The sequence below is a fragment of the Meles meles genome, chromosome 4 (assembly GCF_922984935.1).
Source record: "Meles meles chromosome 4, mMelMel3.1 paternal haplotype, whole genome shotgun sequence".
Taxonomy (NCBI): Eukaryota; Metazoa; Chordata; class Mammalia; order Carnivora; family Mustelidae; genus Meles; species Meles meles.
In genome coordinates this window covers 97159399-97177466 of record NC_060069.1, presented here as the reverse complement: position 1 = coordinate 97177466, position 18068 = coordinate 97159399, and the positions used below count along the sequence as shown (strand labels likewise).

The 18068-nt window shown below is 41.0% G+C and overlaps 2 protein-coding genes and 1 pseudogene across 2 annotated transcripts in view; 2 read left to right on the top strand and 1 right to left on the bottom strand.

Annotated features, from left to right (window-relative positions):
• B4GALT4 (beta-1,4-galactosyltransferase 4) overlaps positions 1-10841 on the bottom strand; it is a 30575-nt gene extending 19734 nt beyond the window's left edge. Inside the window, exon 1 of the mRNA XM_046001523.1 lies at positions 10781-10841. The gene's annotated coding sequence lies outside the window, so the exon portion shown is untranslated. The remainder of the gene's footprint in view (positions 1-10780) is intronic.
• Positions 10842-11143: 302 nt separating this feature from the next.
• LOC123940731 (inorganic pyrophosphatase 2, mitochondrial-like) lies at positions 11144-14282 on the top strand. The gene is made up of 3 exons (XM_046003672.1): positions 11144-11192; positions 13236-13360; positions 13406-14282. Exons 1-3 carry the CDS (start codon positions 11144-11146, stop codon positions 14141-14143), a joined length of 912 nt encoding a protein of 303 aa, XP_045859628.1. The 3' UTR covers positions 14144-14282.
• A 2894-nt stretch (positions 14283-17176) lies between these two features.
• On the top strand, positions 17177-17270 carry LOC123941137 (annotated as a pseudogene).
• Positions 17271-18068: the final 798 nt, after the last annotated feature.

Below are 18068 nucleotides of genomic sequence, written 5' to 3'. Positions count from 1 at the left end.
TTAACACACAGTTAATACAGCCCCCCTCCTGATGCATACTGAGCACCAACTAAGTGGTCACAGCATCACTGCTGTTGTTGGCATATTACGTCCATTAAGTGATTCTAGACCATGGCTGGCCAATAGGTGGACATACCGGGTGGCTGCCACAAGCATCATGCTACTGTACTATTCTCACTGTCAGCTGGTGAATTGCCATTCTGATTTCATACTGTGCAAGCGTGTGGTGAGATAGGATGAATTCACCTCTGAGAGGTGGCTATGCGCTTAATTATTGACAAAAATCCAGTTTCAGAGGCCACAAAGCAGAGGGCCCACCCTGGACCACAGTGAAGGCATGAAGGTGATGAAGGCAACTTGGCAAGCCCCCCGTGGGGACAGCCAGCAATTCCCCCACATCCTCCCTCCGTTGCCAAAATCACCTCTCTTCTCAAATTCTAAGCGTGTTATCACAAGGCTGCAGAAAATGCTAAAGAAAGCCAGGGCAGTGACCGTCTTCACAGCCAAACATATCCTTAGTTAAATGGGTAGAAGGGAGACCAAAATATTTTCTGTGCCAAGTAATGACATGAAAACAGGTATGATTAAATCTTAAATAACAAAAAGGAAAACAGAAATAAACGCTGTATGTGTATATGACTACCACTAAAATTACAGAAATAAAATATAGAGAAATATAGCCCAAAGCTAACAATAATTGCATTAGGAGTATGGGATTAGCCAACAGTATTTTTCTCTCTTTTATTTTTGGAATTTTTGTATGATGTACTTCAGTCTTTTCATAATAAAAACAGTTTTTAAACTGGTTTTTTGTTGAGTTTTGTTTTAAGATTTTATTTATTTGAGAGGGACAGAATGAGAGAAAAAGAGAACACACAGGCAGAAGCCAGGGTGGTGGTAGCAGAGGAAAAAGCAAACTCCCCCACTGAACAGGGAGACCAACATGGGGCTCAATCCCAGGACCCCGGGATCATGACCTGAGCCCAAGGCAGACGCTTAACCCACTGAGCCACCCAGGTGCCAGTGTTCGCTTTTTCAAATTAGACATAAGGATGTGGTAATTCACTGTGAAAAACAAAAACAAAACAAGTTTTGCACCTCTCAAGATAGTCCCCTACTTACTGAATGGTAGTATTCCAAAAATTTAGCTCCAGGTTAGTTCAAAGGATACCTAGAAAGCATTTCTCTCCAGATTCAATGTTATAAAGGGAGGTCAGGTCCCTGGGTCAAGCCACATAAGAGAAGATTTGACTCAGGAAGCAATTAAACAGTATGGCCCGTGTTAGGGTCTTGCAGAAGTATCACAAGAAATTGATGCTGAAGACAGTAATAACAGCTAATAAGAAGAGTGATTTATTTGTGCATTTACTCTGTGGCATGCACTGGGGTTAAATCGCTTGTATTAATTTACCTAATTCTCATTCTCAACCTTGAGAGGCAAGAATCATTAATTTCATTTTATAGAGGAGAAAAACGAAGGTTTAGAGAGATTCAGGAACTTGCCCTGGACCACACAACTAGTAATTGGTAGAGCTGGGGTCTGAGTCCGCAAGGCCAGGCCCAAAGCTTTCTGCGATTACCTTCACGTGGGCATTCTTATCACTCTCCTCACCTAGGTCCTGGGTGCACCCAACGCTATCCCTTGAAATATGCAGAGTTCTCTCTGGCTTCCTTCTGTCTCTCCTGTATTCCCCATCCCTTTCCTTGGGACCATGTTCATGAGCTTCCTGCATCTGTTCTCTTCCCTCCAGGAAGTCTGCAGGTTCCTGGGGCCAATCAAACAACCTCTTGGGGACTTAACTGCAGGAGGCTTAACTGCTGGAATCAGCAATAGTGTTTTTCTTCTTTATTTAGATTCCAGTTAGTTAACACACAGTGTAATATTAGTTTCAGGTATACAATACGGTGATTCAACACTCCCATCTCATTCTTGGAAAATTTAGACTGAGAACATTGTTTTTCTAAGAGCTGCTTAGAGAGGAACGGTCCCCTGGCTGAAGAGACTTCCGACCACAGAGGTTATACAGTGTTAGAAGCAGAAAGGACCAGAACGCACACAAATCCAGCACCCTGTCCTGTTAAAGCAGGAGGAATGGCTTAGAGAGATTTAACCTCCACCTAACCAGAAGCAAGCTGGGAAAAATCATAGACGAATATTGCTAAGTTTAGCAATATGCAATTCCATGCAGCCCATGGAATTTGGCCAAAGAAAAGAAATGTATTATAAAAGCAAGGGGTCATTCTTAAGGATTACTTATTAGAGCTTCACTGGTAACGTGGCTTCTTGAGTGGATCTAGTTAAAAATAATCACTTCCCCCTTTTTCTAAGTCTTAGTGCCATTCTCAAAACTGACTGTCTAGGGAGCCAGCATGAAGGAAGCTCATGTGTGAGGGCTCCTTGGTTCCTGGGAGTAAAAATGTGAAGTGTGAAGGGTCTGTAACATCCATCCAACAGTCTTTCAAGAGAGAGCTCCCACCCAGCCTGCTTATGGGCCAAGCGACTGAAGGCAAACCCTCTCACCATGTTTATCAAGCTGTCAAACATAAAGACAAAGACACACACACACACACACACACACACATCTCAAAACGTTGCCATAAGAGGGACACCCGGGTGGCTCAGTCAGCTAAGCATCTGCCTTCGGCTCAGGTCATGATCCCGGGGTCCTGGGATCGAGCCCCACATTGGGCTCACTCAGTGGGGAACCTGCTTCTCCCTCCCTCTGCCTGCCACTCCCTCTGCTTGTGTGCTCTCTGTCGAATAAATAAATAAAATCTTTTTTTTAAATGTTGCCGTAAAAACTTAATGAGAGAATACACCCAAACACACCTGGTACATTCCCAGGAACATAGTAATCATTCAGCTGTTTACCAATGTGATTCATGCTCAAACTTTACCAGACTGCTAACCATGATAATGTTCTCTTGGGAATTACATGTTGACACACAGCTAATTTTTATTTTCCATTTCTCTGTTATTTCCCATTTCTCTTTTAATGGGTTTTTATTACCTTTACAATTGAAAAAATAATGATTTTCAAAAGCAAGTTCTTTTGAAGGCCGGTAACTCTTGGCTAATGTTTGGGAAAATGTCACTAGATGGGACTTACTTATTTATAATAACATATAAGTAATTGAGAGACCCTGAACCTTCTCTTGGAAAGAGTTTTCTTTTTCATGAAAAAAGTGATAGGAAAATTCTGACCGTAGACAATAAATTCAGGTAATGTGAAAGAAGTTATTATTTTTTTATCCTCTTATATTTTATTTTTTTTTTTACCATTTTATTTATTTTTTCAGCGTAACAGTATTCATTGTTTTTGCACAACACCCAGTGCTCCATGCAAAACGTGCCCTCCCTATTACCCACCACCTGTTCCCCCAACCTCCCACCCCTGACCCTTCAAAACCCTCAGGTTGTTTTTCAGAGTCCATAGTCTCTTATGGTTCTGTGAAAGAAGTTATTTTAAGGTCAAGAAGTATTTCCTAGAATTCGTCCCTATAGTTCAAAATGATGTTTTCATACGTTTTCTTTTTCCTACTCCCAATGCAACCAGTCTTTTCTGAGCATCTGCTATTAACAGGCATAGTACTAGGCACCGAGGGAATAAAAAAGGGAGTTAAGGTAGCGTCCTTACACATGGAGTTTATTTCAATCCTTTCTTAGACTCTGATGACTGTTTGTTTTAAAATATGCCAGCCCCATCCCCTGAAAATGGAGGAATAGATGAAATTAGATTGGCAAAATACTGAGATGTACTGAAACTAGGTGATAGGTACCCAAGGGTTCATTTTCCTTTTCTCTCTACTTTTGTGTACGCTTGAAATTTCCCGTAATAATGAAGGAAAAATATCTAGCAAAGAAGATAAGCCATTAACAAAAGATAAATCAGCATGAGCACTAAGTATCATTTTTGGAGAATCTCTACACATACACATTTTTGTATTATGGGGGTGGGAGGGAGGATACCAGGTGTCACTTCATAAATATTTACTACACATTTATGCACCAGGAAGAAAGGGTGTGGTCTTCATTTAGCAGCTAAGAGTACCAACTCAGCCTTCCAAACCCATGTGGTTTCCAAACCCATCTGCAAGCACAAGGCATCTCAGAGTGGACACGATGCGGCCCCAGGCAAGTGATCCTACTCCCTTGGGCTTCTGGAGCATCAAAGGGGAAAGGCTGGTATTTTGCTACTCCCCTTACTCCTGTGGAGTTCCTGAGAGCTGTGTTTGCACACACATTGTCCTACCTTCTTTGGGCCTCTGGTATTCATCTCCTCTACCTGGCTTCTTCTTCTTCTTTTTTTTTTTTTCTGTTTAGCTATTTATTCAGATAATTTTTTTTTTTAATTTCTTTTCAGCCTAACAGTACTCATTGTTTTTGCACCACACCCAGTGCTCCATGCAATACATGCCCTCCCTATTACCCACCACCTGGTTCCCCAACCTCCCACTCCCCCCCCCCCTTCAAAACCCTCAGGTTGTTTTTCAGAGTCCATAGTCTCTCATGGTTCATCTCCCCTTCCAATTTCCCTCAACTCCCTTCTCCTCTCCATCTCCCCATGTCCTCCATGTTCTTTGTTATGCTCCACAAATAAGTGAAACCATATGATACTTGACTCTCTCTGCTTGACTTATTTCACTCAGCATAATCTCTTCCAGTCCCACGTTGCTACAAAAGTTGGGTATTCATCCTTTCTGATGGAGGCATAATACTCCATCGTGTATATGGACCACATCTTCCTTATCCATTCGTCCGTTGAAGGGCATCTTGGGTAAGGAAGATGTGGTCCATCTACCTGGCTTCTGAGTGATCACTGCCCAGACCCCAGTGGTTCCCTGGGTGGGGGTAAGGGGGGGGAGGGATGTAAGGATGATCGCCACTTACAAGTACAAATCATTTAAACTCAAAGACTAAGCTCTGCATGGCCAAAACTGGAAGCATTTGAGCAAGAAAATAATGATGGCATTGTATTTTAACCCACAGAAAAAAAATGAATATCCTTGAGTCCATACTGATACAAATGATCAAATAAATAAAAGGCAGGAAAAGGGCAGTTCTTCCAGGAAACTTTCAATTAATAAGGAAGCAGGAGATGGAAAAATAATCACCACTAGGCAAACACTACGGTAAGAATTGTTGCAGACAAGATCCGTCAATGGGTATTAAAATGAGTAGGTGAAAATCTGAGGATAAACAGGATAAACAGAATTTGTATAGTCTCAAAGTATGTCGCCCAAGATAATTACTAGTTGCCCGGGGAAAGACTTCACAGTGGAGAAACACAGATTTCACCCTCACTGTTACCAGTGATATGACCTATCAACCTCACGAATCAATGATCTTTTAAATTCCCCAAAATAACTAATCAGCACTCTTCAAAATGGTCAAAATAATGAAAGACAAGGAAAAACTGAGGAACTGTCTCAGATGGAAGAGACTAAGGAGAAATAACTAAATACAATGTAGGATTCTGGAGAGAATATCGGAAAAACAACAAAAAAATTATTAGCAGGTAAGTTAATGAAATTCAGATAAAATCTGGAGTTCAGTTAATAGTATTGATAACTGAACCATGGTTATGTAATGGTCTAATATTAAGGGAAGTTGAGGGTTTCTCTGTACCATGTCTGCAACTTTTCTCTAAGTCTAAACTTAATTAAAAGTTAAAATTTTAGGGTGCCTGGGTGGCTCAGTGGGTTAAAGCCTCTGCCTTCGGCTCAGGTCATGATCCCAGGGTCCTGGGATCGAGCCCCACATCGGGCTCTTTGCTCAGCGGGGAGCCTGCTTCCCCCTGTCTCTCTGTATACTTGTGATCTCTGTCAAAAAAAAAGTTAAAATTTTAAAAGTCAGACTGACTATAACCCAAGTCAACATAGGACAGTAAAATTAACTTCATTCTCAAAGAGAATCACTGTTTTTTTGTATTCCTAGACCTCAAACTGACCTGACACATAGCAGGTGCTGAATTTGGTAAATAACTAATGACTATCTAGAGTATACTAGTTGAAATACATAAGGTCTCACCCTCACTCCAGGCAACTTCCATAAACTGATGAGACTGGGCAGGGGGTGGGATATAAGAAAAAATAAACATTAAGAAAGAAGAAAAAACCGGGGAGCCTGGATGGCTGTCAGTTAGGTGGCTGCCTTCAGCTCAGGTCATGATCCCGGGGTCTTGGGATCCAGCCCCACATGTTGGGCTCCTTGCTCAGCAAGAAGCCTGCTTCTCCCTCTCCCTCTGCGTGCCTCTCCCCCTGCTTGTGTGCTTTTTCTGTTAAATAAATAAAATCTTTTAAAAAAATTTAAAAAGGGGGGGGAATTAAATGGGTCTAAAATTCCATTATGGGAACATTTAAAAACTGAAAAAAGCTCACCCCCACGCTAGCTTCCTTGTATTTACTAACACTGTCACTTTTCTAAGGGTAAAGAGCTTCCTCTCTAATAAATGGTACTTTCTCTTGGTCATGCCCACCACTTTCTGGTGAATATTCAAAAGCAGTGCTTCTCTCTCGATTCTGAAAGGAATTGCTGCTTTGACTGTCCCTCCCATTCTGAAGCCACAGGGCACACTGGAGCAGAGCCCCCCACTGCAGGCAAGAGCTGCCTGATGGCCCTGCATTACCCATTTTAGAGCAGCAAGAGTTGCCCCCAAATGGTCAGGAAACACGGAGTAAATGTAAATTTGTAGCAAAAGACTAAAATTGTCTTATATAGCATATGTTACACAGCAAAACAGAATCCAAAAGAATTTTTGATGGGGAAGTTTAATGGAGATTCATGGTATACTTGGGAGTCAAGTTCAGGTACCACAGAGTGCCTGGCGGGGTGGGGCTGGGGGTGTCAGAGTTCCCTTTCTGCAGTCATTAGGGGCACACCAATGAGAAGGCTTGACAAGGCCTAAGGAAATGGGAAAAACAAGCTCCGAAGTCACAAAGACCTGAGTTCAAATTTTGTTACCAGATGCATGAATGGCTTGGGCAAGTGACCAAAATTTCTGAGTCTGTTTTGCCATTTATTTAATTTTTTTCAAAAGATTTTATTTATTTACTTGACAGAGAAAGAGAGAGCACAAGCAGGGAGAGCAGAAGGCAGAGGGAGAAGGAGAAGCAGGCTCCCCACTGAGCAGGGAGCCTAACGGGGAGCTCAATCCCAGGACCCTTGACCCATTACCCATGACCTTAGATGAAGGCAGCCCCTTAATCCACTGAGCCACCATGGGGCCCCTGGCATTTATTTAAAAAGCACGTTTAACATGTGGTTCCAAGTATGCCCCTAGCAAATACAGTGGGAAATCTGTTAAAATTGCAGGCTCCTGGGCCCTACTCCAGAGCTAATGGGTCAGAACACCTAGGCGTGGGACTCAGAAAAATGAATTTTTAACAAGCTCCCCAAGTGATTCTTCTACCCATTAAAATTTGAAAACCACTGAAATGAGAGAATGGGCCTAGAATGCAAGAGATCCTTCAGAAATGTTCATTTTCCTTCTAGTGAAGACAAGCAGCAAGATGATCTGTGAGGGACGCCTGGCTGGCTCAGTCAGTAGAGCATCTCTTGATCTCAGGTTGTGAGTTCAAGCCCCACAACGCTGTACAGATTACTTAAAAATGAGACTGTTAAAATGCATTTGAATAGCTTTTGATTCCATAATTTAGTAACTTATTCTAAGCAAACAATCAGAAAGGCAGACCACAATATTCAAGCCAACATTATAAAAACAACCCAAAGTTGAAAAGAATCAGAATATTAACATTATGGGGGCGCCTGGGTGGCTCAGTGGGTTAAAGCCTCTGCCTTCAGCTCAGGTCATGATCCCAGGGTCCTGGGATCAAGCCCCGCATGGGGCTCTCTGCTCAGCAGGGAGCCTGCTTCCCTTCCTCTCTCTCTGTCTGCCTCTCTGCCTACCTGTGATCTCTGTCTGTCAAATAAATAAAAATAAAATCTTAAAAAAAAAAAAAAGAATGTTAACATTATGGAGCTGATTTAATTAATTACAGTACCTCCATATGCCGGAACATATGTTTTTATTAAAAAACTGTTTAAAAAACTTAACCACATCGGGGACACCTGGGTGGCTCAGCTGGTTGAGCGTCTGCCTTCTGCTCAGGGCATGATCTCAGGGTCCTGGTATTGAGCCCCAAATAGGGCTCCCTGCTCAGCAGTGAGTCTGCTTCTCTCTCTCCCTGGCCCCACACCATTTGTGCACACACTCTTTCTCTCTCTCACCCTTTCTCTCAAATAAATAAATAAAATCTTTAAACACAAAAAAACCAAAAATTTAACTACATGGGAAAGTGCTCATGATAGCAAAGTGGAAAAAAAAAACAAACCCAGAATATAAAAACACACACATACAGTTCCAATTACTCTATGTATGGTGTATATGTCTTTTATATATAATATGTCAAAAGGAGGGGCGCCTGGGTGGCTCAGTGGGTTAAAGCCTCTGCCTTCTGCGCAGGTCGTGATGCCCGAGTCCTGGGATGGAGCCCCGCATTGGGCTCTCTGCTCAGCAGGGAGCCTGCTTCCTCCTCTCTCTCTGCCTGCCTCCCTGCCTACTTGTGATCTCTGTCAAATAATAAAAATTTAAAAAAAAAAAATTAAAAAATATATATGCCAAAAGGAGTGACTGGTGGTTGTTTGTCAATGATAAGATTAGGGAAATTGTGTTTTTTCCCCTGTCTGTTGGTTTTTTCTGATAAAATGACTATATAGAGTCCCTTCAAAATACATTAAAATTTAGAGATAACACAATAGACAGGATTATAACTTTCAGTTATATAAGTTTGGCAGCAATTCATTCATATAACTTTTAAGAAGATCTGTTCTAAAGAGGCCCCAACAAGCCCAAATCTAAACACACACACACAAACACAAAACCAAAAACAAAACAAAAAACAACAACAACAACAAAAACCTCAGAGGCTGTCAATAATTTTCAATGCCAGAGAATACTGCAGTCTCAGTTTGAAATCCTTTTCCTAGGTTCTACTGCCAGACATTTTTATTTCAAGGGTTTGAGGTGATGTTAGGGAACCTAGGTATGTTTGAGAAACTACCGTCCCTTGATGGCTTAAAAAAGAGAATAAAACCACACTGACTTGATTTTGATGTTCCCACTCTGAATAAAAGATCTTCGAAGAGATGGTTAGCTCTCAAATTATTTGTATGCATCTCCAGAAAAAGCACCCATTATTATCAGCTCAGTTTAAAGTAGACACTAAATACTTACTCTCAAGGGCTATATAAAATACTAACAGAGCTCGGTTTATCCGCCCCTCCCCCCCGCCAAGATTACATGGTCAAACAATTCAGTACTTCTCTCTAACAGATGTTTCTAATCTGATGAAGGCACGCAGACAGGAACCTGAAAATTTTTGCAATTTCGCGGGGTTTAAAAGCTAATCTTGCTCTAGAAGATAAAATTCCAAAAAGATAAACTATGGTCCAATGCAGCATTATCTACTCCCCTAGAGACACATTCCAGCACTCCTGCCCAGCCCTCCCCCCTAGGATAGCACTCCACCCCTCTTTTTAAGCCCTATATTTCAGCCTGGGCCCTAAATAATATACATTCCTATCCAAGATTCCTTGACTTTCTTGCATCTCCACAGGTTATCTTCCTGTCTTAAAAAACTTAGAAATTAAAAAAAAAAAAAAAAAAAAACTTAGAAATAGGGGCGCCTGGGTGGCTCAGTGGGTTAAAGCCTCTGCCTTCGGCTCAGGTCATGATCCCAGGGTGCTGGGATCGAGCCCCACATCGGGCTCTCTGCTCCACGGGGAGCCTGCTTCCTCCTCTCTCTCTGCCTGCCTCTCTGCCTAGTTGTGATTTCTCTCTGTCAAATAAATAAGATATTAAAGAAAAATTTTTTAAAAATTTAGAAATTAAAAAATTAAAACACACACACACACACACCCTCCCCTCTCGTCAATCCTCAAATTACTATTTTCTTGCTCCTCCTTTTCATCACCAAAGGGCTGCAGAACCCTCCCTGCGCCCCAGGTCCTCAACCCTCCCCCACTTTTGATCACTTTGCAACCCAACGCACGCCCACTTTGTTGATAATTGCTCTCCTAAAGCTAGCAATCCAAAGGCCTTTTCTCAGTCGCAGTCTTCCTGGACTTTTCCATTCTTTTCAAACTAGAGTTAGCCCTTACCTAACGGAAGACCGATCTACAAACACCGACCGAAAGACGGGGGATGGACTGAGAGCTCGACTCCGGGCAGGTGTCCCTGAAGTACTTTAAAATCCAGGTGACTCTGACAACTCGCGGGCCACAGCAGGCCCCAGGCTGGGATCAGCTGATCGGTTTCCTAGGAGAAACCCTGGGAGAAAGGGCTCGGAGGAGGAAGGGGGCTTTTTCGCGTTGATGCGTCCGCGGCAAAAGAGGTGCTGGAGGATGACCCCAGATTCGTAAGACGACCCCTGAATCTCTCCCCACTTGGCAGCAGCTCGCCTGACCACTCCCCGGACCCCCCGACTACCTCCCCCCCCCCGGCGACAGCAGAGGGAGCGCCGCGGTGGCGCGGGGCACCTGAGCCTCCGCAGGCCCCCAGTCCGGCCCCACTGCTGGGGCAGAAGCCTGACTGCCCCACCGAGCCGGGCCGCGCCGGCTCCCCGCGCGCCGAGCCCCAGCGCGGGACCCAGCCGGGTGCGCCCCACTGCGATACCCACGCCGCGCCGGCCACCGCACCGCCCCTCCCCAACCCACACACACACTCCGCCCCCGACTGCGCGTCCCAGGCGGCCGCGGAGCCCAGGCCCGCGTACTCACCGCAGACGCGGCCGCCGCGAGCGCCTCCGGGAGAAAGAGGAGGCGGCGAGAGGGGCCATGGGGGCCGCCCCCGCCGCCCAGGAGGAGGTTCCCGAGTGCGGGCTCCGCCCCCTGCCCTCCCCGAGAGTCGCGTCGGCAGGGTCCTGGGGGCGGGTCTACCGGTGTCTCTGCAAGCGTGGCGCCCCGCCCCCAGCCCGACAGACCCCACCCGGGCGTGGAAGAGCTGGGAGGGAGAAAGAGGGCTAGACATGTTGTCTATTGAGCGCTCTCAAAGCCTTGTTGCTAATAATACTGAGCTAGGTGCTCGGTGCTTCCCACATTCATCCCCGTAAATGCTCACAAAGCATCCGTTAGTTCAAAGAGATGGTTGGTTCTGGTTTTACAGACGAGGAAACTGAGGCTTCAGAGATTGGTAAACTTACCTTACATCACCCTGAGAGCTTTCAGTTTTCTCAGCTACATAATGTACCAAATTACGTGCCTTTCCCATTTCGCAGGACGATTAAGAATATTAACTGAATAAATTGTGAGGAATCCTAACTTCTTTGAAGATACCATAACATAAAGTCAAGACAGAAGCACATTTATATTTATAATTTAAATGAAAAATCATAGTGTTTTTTTCCTGCTTAGGCAGGCAAGATAGCAGGCCAGATTCTCCAGGGCACCATACTACGCACGGGAAAGTAAGAGATTCTCCGAGAATTACTCCATCCCAGAAGGAACAAACCATGGGAAGAACCAGAACTGAGTCATTGAACTCTAAGCAGAACTGGGCCTTTAAAGAGTTACCAAGTCTCCTGTTCTCTAAGCAGAAGCAATAGAAATGCACTCTAAAGAAACCACTTGATTCAGTCTCATAGGATTCACGCAAATGCAAGTTAACAGCAACAACAAAATTGCCACGAGTAGGAGGTCACACTTGAGGGACAGTCAGAAGAACTGATATACAACAGATTAAGGGACTCTCTAACACAGAATACAGGACTTTTTTTTTCTTTTGGAAAAATTTAAAGGAAAAGAAAATAAAAGGACATTCCTGGAGATTACTTACCAATTAAGATGGAAATAGAGTACCAGTACTTTGGAGACATCTGGCAGGTACCACCTTAATCAAGTACTCAAAGTTAAATTCACCAGTAGTACAAATTGGCATCACACGTGAGGTGGTATTCTAAGGACATGACATCACCTTTATTGTATTCATGCCAAAAATACAGAATTGAAATTTAATCATGAGGAAACAGATAAGCCCAAATTAAGGGGCATTCTATGAAAAAACTGGCCTGCACACTTCAAAAATTTCAATGTAATAAAAGACAAGAAAAATTTTAAAAACTGTTTTTAGAATAAAGGAGACTAAAGAGATTTGACATCTGAATTTCTGGATTGAAAAAAAGTTGCTAAAAAGTATATTACTGAGGCAACAGGAAATGAATACATACAGTGTGATAGGGTTAAAAGTAGCCTGGAATTCTTTGACATTCCTCTGGCTGAGAAATGGGTACATATTTCTCCTCCATGTAAATCTGGGTTAGCCTATGACTACTTTTACAAATGGAATAGAGTGGAAGTAAGGGAGTGCCAATTCTGAACCCAACATACATACGTACATACATTTATTTATTTATTTATTTATTTATTTATTTATTTATTTATTTCTGAACCCAGCCTTTAAAAGGCAATTTCTGGGAGTCCCTAGGTGGCTCAGTCAGTTAAGCATCTGCCTCTTAATTTTGACTCAGGTCATGATCTCAAGGTTATGAGATTGAGCCCGGCATTAGGCTCCACACTCAGGGTAGAGTCTGCTTGAGATTCTATCCCTCTCCCTTTGCCCCTCTCCCTGCTCTCTCTCTCTCAAAATAAATACATAAATAAATAAAACCTTTAAAATAAAAGGCAATTTCTGCTTCTTCCTCTATGCTCTTTCTTGAATTTGATCATGTATTATAGTTATATAGGAAAATGACTTTATTCTCAAGAATTATTTAATGATTATCATGATGTCTGCAATTTCTTTCAAATGGTTCAGTTAAAGTCTGTGTGTGACAGAGCGAGGGAGAGAAAACATGCATAAATGTGGCAAAATGTTAACAACTGGTGAATCTAGATGAAGTGTATGCAGGTGTTCCTTGAATAATTTTTACAACTTTTCTAAACCTTGACATTTTACTCTCAAAAAAGTGAAAATAAAAGAGAAAAGATTAAATCTCAAAGAGGAAAAAAGCAATGACCTGACTTCCCCTTTCAACCAAGAAGAACAAATAAGGACAAGATGTACCATCTCAACTAAAGTATCTAAAACAAAACAAAAGACAAAATATCTACAACAACAGTTTTTGAGATACTCTATAACTTAAGTATCTCCTACAACAAAGCAAAAGATTTATAGAGCTATAAAAATAATGAACACTAGAAGACTGAAGGGACTGGGCCACACCGCGCCATGGCCCAGGCCTTCTACCGCACGGAGGAGTGTGGCCAGCTCTACTCCCCCGATTACCGCTCTTCTTCAAGAATGTAGCTGGTCACTACATTTCCCCCTTTCATGATATTCCTCTCAAGGTGGACTCAACGGAGGAAAATGACATTCCTACAAAGAGAGCATTAAATGATGAATATGAGAATTTGTTTAATATGGTTGTAGAAGTACCTCGGTGGACAAATGCTAAAATGGAGATTGCCACCAAGGAGCCATTGAATCCCATTAAACAAGATATTAAGAATAGCAAGCTACGCTATGTGGCAAATATCTTTCCTCACAAGGGTTATATCTGGAATTATGGTGCCCTCCCACAGACTTGGGAAGATCCCCATCGAAAAGATAAGAGTACAGACTGCTGTGGAGATAATGATCCTACTGATGTTTGTGAAATAGGCTCGAAGGTTCTTTCTTGTGGAGAGGTTATTCATGTGAAGATCCTTGGAATTTTGGCTCTTATTGATCAGGGTGAAACGGATTGGAAAATAATTGCTATCAATGTGAATGATCCCGAAGCCTCAAAGTTTCATGATATTGATGATGTTAAGAAATACAAAGCAGGTTACTTGGAAGCTATGCTTAATTGGTTTAGATTTTATAAGGTGCCAGAAGGAAAACCTGAAAACCAGTTTGCTTTTAATGGAGAATTCAAAAACAAGGCTTTTGCTCTTGAAGTTATTAAATCTACTCATGAATGTTGGAAAACATTGCTTATGAAGAAGTGTGATGGAGGGGCTATAAGTTGCACAAATGTGCAGGTATGTGACAGCCCTTTCCACTGCACTCAAGAGGAAGCAAGATCAATAGTTGAACTGGTATCATCATCACCAAATAAGGGAAGTAAAGAAGAAGAGCAAGTGTGGCACTTCCTTGGCAAGTGATTTGAACATTTGAAGTTCTGCCATCAAGACTCCAATCTCCAAGGACTCCACAACTCCCTCTCCCCAAGTTCTAGCAACAGGCAGATCTATGAGAATTTACTGACTTCCTGTTGAAACTTTTTCCCCCAGCCTTATTCGAGATATAAAATATGTAAATAAAGACCAATATTTTAAAAATAAATAAATAAATAATGAACACTGAACCAGGTAAAATTCACAATGTCCAGCATCCAAACAAAGATTATCAATTATACAAAGATCAAGAAAATAGGAGGAAGAATAGGAGGAAGAATAATTAGTGAAAAGCAACCCAGAACTGACACAAATGTTAGAATTGACAGAAAAGAACATTAAGACAATTATTATAACTGCATTCCATACATTCAAAAAGTTAGAGACACAGAAAATATAAAGAAAGACTCAAATTAAACTTTTAGAAATGAAAAATAAAATACATGACAACATCATATAGGCCAGAAAGGGATAAATGAAAGTATATATTGTAAACTTCTTATATTAAGTGTAAAATAGTGTAAGATCACTTTAAGATACACTATGATAGATACATATATACGCTATAAACCCTTAAGCAACCACTAACATAACAAAATAAAGAATTATAATTAATAAAGCAACAGAGGAGATAAAATCAAGTCAAGAGGAAACTTGATTAGTCCAAAAGAAAGTAGGAAACCAGGAAAGTGAGAACAAATAACAGGCAGGAAAATAGAAAACAAACAGCAAATCTAACTACTTTAATCTCAAATTAAATGTAAATGGTGTAAGCAGCATAGTGAAGATGAATAAAAAAGCAAGCCCCAACCATATGCTGCCTATAAAAAGTGCACTTTAAATATAAAGATAAAAAAAATTTTAAAAATCTTTTTAAAAATAAAATAAATAAATTAATTAATTAATTAAATATAAAGATAATATATTGAGATGCCTCGGCGGCTCAGTTGGTTGGGCGGCTGCCTTCAGCTCAGGTCATGATCCCAACGTCCTGGGATCCAGTCCCACATCGGGCTTCTTGCTCAGCGGGGAGCCTCCTTCTCCCTCTGCCTCTGCCTGCCTCTCTGTCTGCCTGTGCTCACTCTGACAAATAAATAAATAAAATCTTTAAAAAATAAAAATAAATAAAATAAATAAATATAAAGATAATATATTGGGGCACCTGGGTGGCACAGGTGGTTAAGCGACTGCTTCTACCTGGGGTCATGATCCCAGAGTTCTGGGATAGAGTGCCACGTTGGGCTCTGCCTGTTCTGTGGGGAATCCCACTTCTCCCTCTGCTTCTGCTTGTGCTTTCTCTCTTTCTGTCTAATAAATGAATAAAAATGAAGAAAATATTTTTTAAAAAGATAATATAGTAAATAAGTTAAACGTGTAAGGATGGAGGGGCGCCTGGGTGGCTCAGTGGGTTAAGCCTCTGCCTTCTGCTCAGGTCATGATCTCAGGGTCCTGGGATCGGGCCCCGCATCGGGCTCTCTGCTCAGCAGGGAGCCTGCTTCCTCCTCTTTCTCTCTCTCTGCCTGCTTCTCTGCCTACTTGTGATCTCTGCCTGTCAAATAAATAAATAAAATCTTTAAAAAAAAAAAAAAGTGAAAGGATGGAAAGAGTGAAACTATGCTAACAGTAGCCAAAGGAAAAATGAGATTAACTACTTTAAAATCAAACAAAATAAATTTCAGATGAAAGAATATTAACCAGGGATCAAGAAGGTCATTTTATAAAGGGGACAGTTCATCAAGAGGAAAGAAGTGTCTTAAACATTTATGAACCTAATACTAGTGCTTTAAAATAAATGAAGTTAAAACTGATAAAACTGTACAAAGAAATAGATGAATCCAGAATTATAGTCAGAAATTTTAACACTCCTCTCTCAATAATTGCTAGACCATGTATGCAGAAAATCAATATGGATATAGAAAATTTAAATAATACTATTAATTACTTGACCTGACTGACATTCATAGAACACCCAACAATAGCAGAATATACATTCTTCTCAAGTGCACAGAGAACTCTTTTGGGCCATAGACTGAATAAAATTCAATAGGATTCAAGTCATACAACCTATGTTCTGACCACAGAAAAATTAAATTAGAAATCAATAATGAAAAGATCCTTGGAAAGTCTCCAACTATTTGGAAGCTAACAATACCCTTCTATAATAACTGGCAGATTCGGGGCTCCCAGGCTGCTGAATGGGTTAAGCATCCGCCTTCAGCTCAGGTTATGACCCAGGTCCTGGAATTGAGTCCCGCGTTGGGCTAATTGCTCAGCGAGGAGCCTGCTTCCCCCCACCCCTACTCCCGCTTGTGCTCTCTCTCTCTCTCAGACAAATAAATAAATAGAAAAACAATTTGCAGATTTAAGAAGAAATCAAAAGAGAAATTGAGAAGTATTTTGAACTGAATGAAAATGAAAACAACGTTATCAGAATTTGTAGATGTTATTAATGCAGTACTTAAAAGAACACTTACAGCACTAAAGGTCTCTATTAGAAAAAAAGGTCTCGGGGCGCCTGGATGGCTCAGTGGGTTAAAGCCTCTGCCTTCAGCTCAGGTCATGATTCCAGAGTCCTGGGATAGAGCCCCGCATTGGGCTCTCTGCTCAGTGGGGAGCCTGCTTCTTCCCTCTTTCTGCCTGCCTCTCTGTCTACTTGTGATCTCTGTCTGTGAAATGAATAAACAAAATCTTTGAAAAGAAGGAAAAAATAAAAAAGAAAAAATGTCTCATATCAGTGATCTCAGCTTCTACCTTACACACCTAGAAATGAAAGAACAAGGCAAACATAAAGCAGACTAAAGAAAGTAATAAAGACCAAGGCAGGAACCAATGAACTAGAAAAGAAGAAAACAATAGAGAGAATCAAATAAAGCAAAGGCTGGTTCTTTCAGAAAATCAATAGAATGGACTAAGATTTAACTATATTAATCAGTTAAAAAAAGAAGAAAAGACAAATTATTAATATCAGGAATACAGAGTTGACATTACCACATATTCTACAGGTATTCAGGATAAAAGTAGGTCTTTTTATAGTTCATAAGTGTGATGACTGAGTATTCACAATGTTTTGTGACAAGTCAAACCTTGTTATGACTACAACATATTATGTCTGAAGTGGAAAAAAAACAAAAAAAAGGATAAAAATAGATTATTATGAACAATAATAACTTCATGTCAATAAATTCCACGACATAGATAAAATGGACAAACTAAAAAGAAAAACCAGATGAAACCAGAAGAAAAATGGTCTTTTTCATAAATAACGTGATCGTCTCTGTAGAAATTCCAGTGTAATACACCAAAAAAATCCTACAAAAACTAATGAGTTTGGGGAGATACAAGATACAACATCAATATACAAAACAGAGTTGATTTCCATGTACTGGCAATGAAAAATTGGAAATTGAAATTTTAAGATAGCATCAAAAAATATGAAAGACTTAAGGATAAATGTGACAAAAGATGTGAAAGGTATTAAACTGAAAATGACAAAACGTTGCTGAAAGAAATTCAAGAGACCTAAATGAATAGAATTGTAAGCTTTGTTCATGGGTCAGAAGACTTGAAATTATGTCAACTCTCCCCAAATTGATCTGTGTGTTCAATGCATTTCTAACAAAAATCTCAGCATGTTTTTCTTTTCCCAGAAACTGACCAACTGAAAATCATAATGAAATGCAAAGGACCTAGAATTCCTAAGAATGATTTTGGAAAAGAATACTGTATGATTTTGAGAATTACCATAAGGCTACCATAATTAAAACAGTGCAATATAAGCATAAAGATGGATAGATTAATGGAATATAATGGAATAGGAGCACCTGGCTGGCTCAGTCAGTAGGACATGCAACTCTTCATCTCAGGGTCATGAGTTTGAGTAGATTTTACTTAATAAAAAAAAATTTTTTTAATG

What these genes read in the sequence shown, in the direction of transcription:
- LOC123940731 (XM_046003672.1), top strand. Translation starts at nt 11,144, where the DNA reads ATGGTTGGTTCTGGTTTTACAGACGAGGAAACTGAGGCTTCAGAGATT. An exon ending in AACTGAGGCTTCAGAGATTG is followed by an intron (nt 11,193 to 13,235) that starts GTAAACTTACCT and finishes GCCATGGCCCAG; the next exon opens with GCCTTCTACCGCACGGAGGA. An exon ending in TCAAGGTGGACTCAACGGAG is followed by an intron (nt 13,361 to 13,405) that starts GAAAATGACATT and finishes GATGAATATGAG; the next exon opens with AATTTGTTTAATATGGTTGT.